Source organism: Lathyrus oleraceus, chromosome 6, assembly GCF_024323335.1.
Source record: "Lathyrus oleraceus cultivar Zhongwan6 chromosome 6, CAAS_Psat_ZW6_1.0, whole genome shotgun sequence".
NCBI classification, from domain to species: Eukaryota; Viridiplantae; Streptophyta; class Magnoliopsida; order Fabales; family Fabaceae; genus Lathyrus; species Lathyrus oleraceus.
Window position 1 is genome coordinate 32,055,911 of NC_066584.1, and position 9,769 is coordinate 32,065,679.

Sequence of the window (9,769 nt, forward strand, 5' to 3'; positions counted from 1 at the left end):
CTCTTTTTTGAGACAAATTTGTTGACATAATCTTCTCTTTTGGAGTAGTAACTATTGGCTATGTTATCTTCGGTGTGAACTTGGAAGCAAAAACACGACCACTACGAGTCATGCCCTTAGTTCCAACTATATTGACTATTTATACTTTAAAGAACTCTATTGGTTTACCTCCCAGATATGTAGTGGTATCGCACCTCCAAGGCACATCCTCAGTACTTAGATACAGAAATGACTCAGGGGTGCATATGTTAATTGGTTAAATCTTCCTCATGGGAACTTCAAATTGCTTCTTCCTGTAGATGATGGTAATCGACTAAATGACAAACACCTCTTCAACAATCTTTGACTTGGTGAATTGGATCACCTCTCGATTCATTAGCTCTTGCATACAACTTTTCAATTCAGTACAACCATCAGACTCTGCTTCACAAACAGGACAATCATTATGGAGATCTTCTAAGAAAACATGTTCTTGCAACTGATTTATAACAACCTTCATTGGTGTTTTAACTTCACCGATCTTTTTAACCATCTATATACATTCTTCCTCAATAATTGCATTAACTACCAACCCATTATGGACAATAAATATATTAGTTTTCAGGTTATGTTGTTCTTAAGAGAAAGATAAAACCTTCTATTCAATAAGCTCTTGCGCATTGGCTTTGAGAAACCAACAATCCTCAGTAGAATGTCCTATATATCAAGTGTGAAACACACATGAGACATTAGGATTATGCTTGGAACTATAAGGGGAAATGGCAGGTGGAATTTCTTTTAGCATAATTGCACCCACATGGATGAGGTATGGTAGCAACTGAGTGTACGATACTAGGATCTTGTCGTACTGAGGATGTCTTCCATTTTGGTTATAGTTCCCACGTCTAACTTACCCTTGACCTTGATTTTTGTTGTTTCGAGGTGGTTTCTGATTTTGAGGGTCCTGAGCCTGGGGAGGTGATAAGTGTAAAATTATGGTTAATTTGTACATGAAAACATGGCATTTATTAACTTGTTTTATTATATTATTTTAGCAAAACCTCAACTTTTATGTAAATATCTAATTATATTAGTTTATCATGTAGTTAGTTGTAGTTTGCTTAATTTCAACCCCTTTTGTAGGTATTTATGCTTAGGAGAAGCTTTGGTCATCAAAAGAAAAATATATGGCTTTAATATGCATTTTTTTTATCAAAGCAATCTTAATAATGAGGCTTAATGCCATTGTAGCACAACAAGTCAGGGGCTTCCGCGCTTAGCGCAAAATTTGGGGCTTAACGCCATTTATGGGGGTTTAAGTTATTTGTCTGCTAGATGCGCTTATCGCCATTCACTTTTTCAGATTTGTATAAATAGCTTTCCACTTTAGATTTTTAGAGATATTACATTTGGAGAGAGAGAGAAACTCATAAAACAATAGGAGAGGGTGCTTCTTGAATAGCAAAAGCCGAGTTCGCATCAATAATTGGGAAATTACGATTGATGCATGTTCATTTTCATTCTTCTCTTTGTATCAAGCTACCATTAGTAGCTAAATCCCTTTATTGTTGGGATTAGATGTAGTTCACTATCACAATATGTATTTTTATTTATCATTGCGTTGTGTACAATCTATTCATGCATTAGTAGCGATGTTATCCTTGTTTACTTGTTTTACATATTGATTGGAACTGTTATTGTGAAATACTTTTCGAATCTCGATTTAGAAATCATTTGTTAGATGCTAAATTATAGACATAGATTTATATTTAACATTCACTTGAGTATTGAGTCTTAATGCTACCATATTGTTTAATAGGTTGAGAGATCGTCAATTTAACAATACGGTTAAACTCTCGTCAGGAGTTTAAACATAAACACTGTCAGAGAGCGATATGTGATGATATTGATAAATGTTTAGATTGTGTATAACTGATTGGTAAACTATATATTCTATCGATCGATGAAATTCAATCATGGCAAGCTCTCGTCTCTCTGAAACTTTATTTATCATTCACCCGTTTTACATTTTGTAGCTTTAAACCGTTGAACATCTTGCAAACTTACGCTTAAAATCGTAGTAATTGTTGAACAACATTGATATCGCACTAGTCCATATGGATAGGACAAAATAAATACTTACTCTTTATAGCTACTGCAACATCAAGAGGTTGCTGATATTGAGGTGGTGCTTAATATTGAAATGGTGGTTGTTGATATTGAGCCGCAACGACATATGAATATGGGTAGTATGGCATGAAAGCCATGTGAGCTTGAAATTGGGGATGGAAATTTGCCATGAAAGCGTTGGTTTCGCCATTCTTCTTTTTGGTGAAGCTGCTTTGAGGTTTTTTAGTCACTATATGTTGATTAGCAGCACCAGAAATCTTACTAGTTTTCAACCCATTTTCAATATGTTCGCCGGTTGTTACAACATTAGAGAAATTTAAGGACATATTACCAACCATTTTCTCAAAGTACATTCCCTAAAGTGTACCCATGAAAATATCAACCAGTTCAGTGTATGACAACGAAGGTCGAACACATGCAACCATTTCTCGGCATCTTTAAGCATACTCTTTAAAAGTTTCATTTGTTATATGAGTATGATTCTGCAACCGTAGTCTTATAGGAGCCATGTCCAGATTGTATGTGCACTGTTTCAAAAATGCTTTAGAGATATACTTCCAAAGTTGGATATTGCTACGCTTGAGGCCCATATACCAGTCAAGAGAAGCCCCATACAGGCTATCTTGAAAACAATGGATGAGTATATAGGAAGCCATCTTCATGCAGTACATAGTGATATGACTTCTCGGACAACTGAGCCCTTTGTATTTTTGTAGATATGGTACCATGAACTTTTGAGGTAAGACCATGTTTGGCACAAGACATAACTCTTGTGCGTTTATATCGTACGTGGAAAACCCCTAAATAGCCCTGATGCGCTCATCTAGCAAATGCTAATCAACACATTTGCTATGACTTGCCCCATGAATATTCTGATTAATAACTTAACCTTAGATATAAGCTTGTGAAGTAGTTTGAGCAAGGACTTAAGGCATACCATATTGAGGAAACATCTGAGCAGGATGCATCAAACCGTTATTGACCATCTGCGAACCAGGATTAACAGTTTGACTGTGTTGGACCCCATACGGAGCATATGGTGCCCCAGGATAAGAAAATGGAGGTAAAACATCAGAAGGTGCCACGGGATAGGCATAAGGAATTCCAAATTGAAAGTCTTGATATGGATATTGCGCAACAGGTTGAGCAACTTGAGGAATTTGAACATGAATGTGAGGACCCTGTGTTTAGGCTCAATTTCATCAGGTGCCTCAACAATTACATGCAATGGGTCCTGTCGAGGTTGCTCTTGAGGTACCTTGTGATTGTCAACGTCCACTATAAAGATCATGTTACTGGACATGTCTGGGTCAAAGAGGTATATTTGTTAACAATTGTTTATATGTTTTATACAAATTCCAAACGACTAATATTGTTATACTTTTTTAATAGGAGTACGAATGTTTAAAGTATTTAAACCACAACAGAAATATTTTGGTTCTTTATTAGTCTGAGAATGATTAGTTCTAAAATTCCATCTGATACTCCGATCTTGTTGGCCTGTGTTGCTTTGGGTGGAAGACCACTAACCATGACATGCATGGGCTTTTGCCGAGAGAAGTTATAAAGAAATGCCATTTTTCCACTTCCCTATTGGCAAGATGGTGATTACACTAGATGACGTCGCTTTCCTTCCACACCTTCCCATCAGGGGTGAAATTACTTGATTATTCCAAGATCTCTCGTCAAGAAGCCCAGGAGATGATGGTAATTTATTTGGGAGCTAACCTAGTTGATGCCCTGATGGAGTGTAAGAGAACCATATGTGCTAATGTCAGGTTTTCATACTTGAAGAATCTATATGAAAACAACTTGGAGTTGGTCGATGATGCTGATAACGATGATCACTAGGTTACTTACCACTGAGAGTATGCTTTGAGGTGTTACCTCTTATTCTTGGTTGACATGTCCATGTTTGAGGAAAAAAGTGCAACCTACGTCGATGTGGCATACCTAAAGTACTTAATCGACTTGTCAGCCATTCACGAGTGGGACTGAGGGGTCGTCTATTTGGTATACTTGTACTCCAAGTTGAGCGAATGTTGTCTTTGGACAACAAGGCAAATGACAGGCTGCATGCTGACAGTAATTTCCATAACTACAAATATTTTAATAGCACTTTTTTTTTACACTTATTAGTAATATTTTTTTCTTATTCATTTCCAGGGATGAATGATATCTCACTTTTACCACATACACGGGTTTAAGTGTGTGGAAGGGTATACTGAGGATTGAACATGTGCTTGCATGTATTACCCGCTTAAAGAGAATAATGTTGTGCATCCGTTCCATGTGTATGTTGACCGGACTACACATGGTGACATCAACTAGACACCATACACCGCTCACCGGGACAATGTTTCCTTCGATCCCATTTCATTATACTCTAGATGGCTGACATGCGGGAGAAATATGATGTGCATGTATCTTCTAGAGCAATGCATGCGTTAATTTGGATATGTTCAAATCATTATGAGATCTCCCTTCGAATTTGCTCTTGACAACATCATCCACAAACATCTTGATGACATACTAGCGGATTACGAGAGTCACCTGGTACTAGAGGAGTATCGAAAGATGTTAACTACAAGTCAGTGGTCTTATGTGGGCAGTTATATGACTTGGTTTTATAGTGTGACATACCCTATCATGACACCATACACTCCTGGACATCCATCTAGGCCAACTCATGAGGAGGTCCTAGAGAATGAGCAGGTCAGGGATGACCATGTCATTGACGTGTTTCTGATCTTTCAAAATATTACGCGGCTTACGTATGAGGGCATATAGTCTGGTCGATTTGAGAGAGATGACGATGATATGGTTGTCCTCGCACACACCATTCTTACCGAGTCACATAATGCCTTGGGTTACCAGTGATATAGGATGTTCCATGAGGTTAGGATTATGCATACGCAGTAAATTATGTTTTTTTTTTGTATTTTAGGATGTTTTAGTATTATTTTTCATACTTTAAGACCGATGTTTGTAATAATATGAGATGTTTTTTTAATTAATGCATTACTTTGCTCTTTAACGCGCATGTCTATTAATGTTTGAATCAAATTATGACATTATTAATCAAATTAAAATAAATTTAGCTTAAAAAAAGTATAAATTTAGGACAATGTTTCTGCCTAAGATGCATGCAGAATATTTTCGGAGATGCATATCTAAAATAATGATGTTTAAATAGCTTAAAAATCACTCAATGGAGTTTTCAGAGATGCATCACTAAATACACTCCATAAAAGTTTCGCAGATGCATCTCCAGATCATTTTTTCAAAAAATGGAGTGACTGTTCGATTTACGAAGGATAAGGTTATTTAAGATGCATTCAGAAATGCATATCCGAAAATAAACTTAGGACAATGTTTTATGTCGAAGATGTACGTAGGAAGTTTTCAGAAATGCATATCTCAAATAATGATGTTTAAATAGCCTACAATGCAGTCAGTGATGTTTTGAGAGATGCATTGTCAAATACATTATATAAAAGTTTCGTAGATGTATATAGAGACCATTTTTTGACAAAAATTAGAATGACGACTTGATTCACACATTCGCACATAATAAAATTATTTTAGATACATTCGAAAATACGTCGTTGAAAACTCTGGAGAGTCATTTCGACCAAGTGAGAAAAGAAATTTCGAAATGAAATATGGTAACAAAGAGAGGACTCTTAATAAAATATATTGATTATAAATTTGATTCATAGCAATATTTAGAGGTTGAGTGGTTATACTTATACACATGGTATGCTACAATAAGATAAAGAGTATTAAACGACATAAAGTATAGTGTCTGAGAGTAAGACATTACAACCTGAACTTAGCACAACAAAACAGCGACGGGGAAGAGAGAGACATACAAAAATAATCAAAAACCCAAACACATCCACAAATACAAGTTAAACTTAAAATATTCAACAACACAACACAAAACCCCGGAATCAACGCTCTCCATTTGTCATAACAAATCTAAACCACCGATCCAATCCAATCCAACCACGACACAACCTAAAAACACCAACGTTGACATTGTCTTCCATTCTTCCGTTTCCATTTTTTCTGCAGGGTTCTTCCTCAGATCCCTGCATTCAATCACAGGTATTGGATTTATTCATTCTTATTATCTTTCCTCTTTGTCCCGATTCAAAATTCATTTCCAATATTTTTGTTCTTTACTGAAAGATCTCAACTATGTACCACTAGGGTTCATAATAAGAGATCTCTGTTCTGTTCCTAGATCTTGTTTGTTTTGTTCGGACATTTTTCTACTTTATTAATTAATTTATAATTATAATTAGCCTTTAGGGATTCTTTTGTTTTTCATTTTTCAAATTAGGGTAGGCGTAGGACCGTGTTTTTAATCTAGCCTTTGTTCAAACTATAATTCTGTTATTTATTTATTTGTTTATTTATGTTTTTTTGTCTTGCATACTTAAAAACATGGTCCTAGGTTTTCTATGCACATGTTTGATTTCATCTGAACTAGAGTTGATTGGTAGTTGAAGTACTTATTATGATTTTTTGTATGTGAGACAGGGTTGAATGTAAATGAATGTTGTCGTTCGACTACGGATTCATTCGGGGAACGTGAAGGAATGTCTTGAACTTAAATGAAGAAAGAACTTGCATGGCCGCAGTTCATAAGAAGTCATTTGATCATGGTTGGATCAAGACCCCGATCACACTTAAAGAGGCCTAATTGGATTGTTGTTTTAGTCTTCATAGTGTTTTTTTTTCTGATTGCTGCTTATATTTATCCGCTGTGGAGCCTCTCCTCGACGTGTTCTTTCTTTAACCCTCAAGGTTGTAGTTTTGTTGGTGGTAGTGGTAGTACGTATAGTCGGCCACCACCTGTACAGACACGGGAATTCTCGGATGCAGAAGTTGAATCTCGGGTTGTTATTAACGAAATTCTTAAGTATTATCCTGTTCAAACCAAGGTCCCTAAAGTTGCGTTTTTGTTTTTGACTCCGGGTTCATTACCTTTCGAGAAACTATGGCACATGTTCTTCCAGGTATATGGCATTCCGATTCCACGAACCACATACATAGATTTCATGTCTTCTTTCATAACAATGCATGCTATTTTATTTTACTTATAACTAATGCAGGGCCATGAAGGCAAATTCACTGTCTATGTACATGCATCGAAGGAAAAACCGGTACATGTCAGCTCCTATTTTGTTGGTCGAGACATCCACAGTGAACCGGTATGGGGTATATCTCATGATTTGAATATATACCAGCTCTTTATATGATACTTTCTTAGTAGCCAGTGCCGACTGATTTTTCGATTTCTTTCAGGTAACTTGGGGAAAAGTTTCAATGGTTGAAGCTGAAAGGAGACTTTTGGCAAATGCGCTTTTAGACCCTGATAACCAACATTTCGTCTTGTTGTCTGATAGGTAATTTTGTTAACTCGTTCTTCTTTAAGATGCTAAGATTCAGTTGGTTTTTGAGATTTCATCCAATCAATTGTATGTTCACTTCTGCTTCAGTTGTATTCCGGTGCGCCGCTTTGATTTTGTGTACAACTACTTGTTATTAACAAGTGTCAGCTTTATTGATAGGTAAGCAATTATATAAACAAACCTACAAATTAGTTTATGAAAATCTTTAAATTTTTTCGTTCATTGACGATTCTACAGATATATTGGATGGAAATTTGAACTAATATTGTCTTCTATTTTATATAATAAAAAGCTATGTGGATCTCGGTCCTCATGGAAATGGCAGGTATATGGAACGTATGTTGCCTGAAGTAGAAAAGAAAGATTTTCGAAAGGGTTCACAGGTATATAGTTTAAAAATATCGGAACCATAAAATCATTCATTAAAGTTAAGATTTGGATGAAAAGTTGTTTTGTATCAAATTTAGGAAAACCAATGGTAACTTTTCTGGCACGCATCTGATTTTGATCTGATTTTGATCTTCTTGTTTGTATTACAGTGGTTCTCCATGAAACGACAGCATGCTATAATAACTATGGCAGACAGCCTCTATTTTACAAAATTCAAACATCATTGCAGGGTACTATGTTACTAAGACTCACTTGTTCTTTTTCTTGCTGACCAAGTTATTAATTCCACTTTTTCCTTTCTATCCTGTTTGTAATGATTGTTGGAAGATCGGAATGTGTAAGGATAGCATCACTGACCAAATTCTACTATTATTCATATTTTAAACTTATCAGCCGAATATGGAGGGAAACCGCAACTGCTATTCCGATGAGCATTACTTGCCAACCTTTTTTAATGTAAGGAACGAATCTGTTCTCTTTTGAAGTAATACAGTAGCTCTCTCTCTCTCTCTCTCTCTCTCTGCCTGCTAACTTGTTCGGTGCATGTTTAGATGATTGATCCAGGCGGAATCGCGAATTGGTCAGTAACATATGTTGACTGGTCTGAAAGAAAATGGCATCCTAGGTCATTCAGGGCTCAAGATATTACTTACCAACTCATGAAAAAAATAGCAGTATGTGTATTTTTTTTCCTTGTCTTTTCATTGTTAATTTGCAACATTCCAAAACATCTTTTTATTTTCAATTCTATTTATCGTTACATTTTTATTCGCCGCAGTACATTGATGAAAGTCCACATTATACAAGTGATGCAAAGGTGCGTAACATATTCCATTTTCTGCATTATATGATCTACGCCCTCTAATTTAAGTTAACGAGTCTGTCATTGCTTGCAGAGAACTGTGGTGATTACACCTTGTGAATTAAACGGCTCAAAACGATCGTGTTATCTATTCGCACGGAAGTTTTATCCAGAAACTCAAGATAAATTGATTAAACTTTTCTCAAACTCTACAACATTCTAAAGTATTCATACAACACTTTATCATTCTTTGGCGAGTCAACACCATGTCGTCCCCGGTACCATCTTTTGCACATATATATCTTATTTCGAGAAGTTCCTGAGGCAGATGGATATATTTATTAGGGCATAGATCAAAATTTGCTTTTCTGAGGCTTGATGGAACTGATGAGCTTGTCCATGGTTGGAAAATTTGTTGTTCCTATTTTACACTTTGTATTTGAAACGTCATAGATTTCTCGAAAAGGATGAAAAGTTTTGGTTTCTTTGATAGGCTAAAGAGGGAGGGAAAAGGCCTGGTCTTGATTTGACTCTAGAAGCTAACTGTTATTTATTAAGGCACAAATATTTGGTTTTGTATGAAGATTCATTTATAAAAACCATTGTTTTGAGCGTTGTTTTGTGTGAAAGTAAAATTGAAGATGAGAAATGTATTTGTCAGTTTGGTTTAGTTGCATGATATGTGCAGAGTCTTTAATAGAGGAGAGACTGAAACAAGTGATTATACTTGTGTTTTTAATAAGTTTCAACTAAGGTTGAATCAACATGCAGTAAACTCTTATTCATGGATATTCATTTTTCAATCCCCACTTCAAAAATGACATCCAATGTCTTCAAAAATGACATCTAATGTCTATAAAAAAAAAGTTGTACTTAAATTTGAAAATTTTACCTATACCCCTACTACTATTGTCCTCCCACCCTAACACTTAATGTAATTTGACCAAAATACTCCTGTTTTAAAAATTTTATTTTCATGTTTTTTCTCATTTCAATTTCAAGTTTTTCAGTCCTTTAAGAGAAGTTGAAAGAATTTGTGAAA

General features: G+C 35.6%; 1 protein-coding gene across 1 annotated transcript; it reads left to right on the forward strand.

Annotated features, from left to right (window-relative positions):
- The first annotated feature begins 5,893 nt into the window (after nucleotides 1-5,893).
- On the forward strand, nucleotides 5,894-9,342 carry LOC127095940 (glycosyltransferase BC10). The gene is made up of 11 exons (XM_051034578.1): nucleotides 5,894-6,222; nucleotides 6,661-7,139; nucleotides 7,236-7,334; nucleotides 7,429-7,529; nucleotides 7,623-7,694; nucleotides 7,828-7,918; nucleotides 8,075-8,155; nucleotides 8,319-8,381; nucleotides 8,477-8,599; nucleotides 8,704-8,742; nucleotides 8,822-9,342. The coding sequence occupies exons 2-11, from the start codon at nucleotides 6,735-6,737 to the stop codon at nucleotides 8,948-8,950; spliced, it is 1,203 nt and encodes a 400-aa protein (XP_050890535.1). The 5' UTR covers nucleotides 5,894-6,222; nucleotides 6,661-6,734; the 3' UTR covers nucleotides 8,951-9,342.
- Nucleotides 9,343-9,769: the final 427 nt, after the last annotated feature.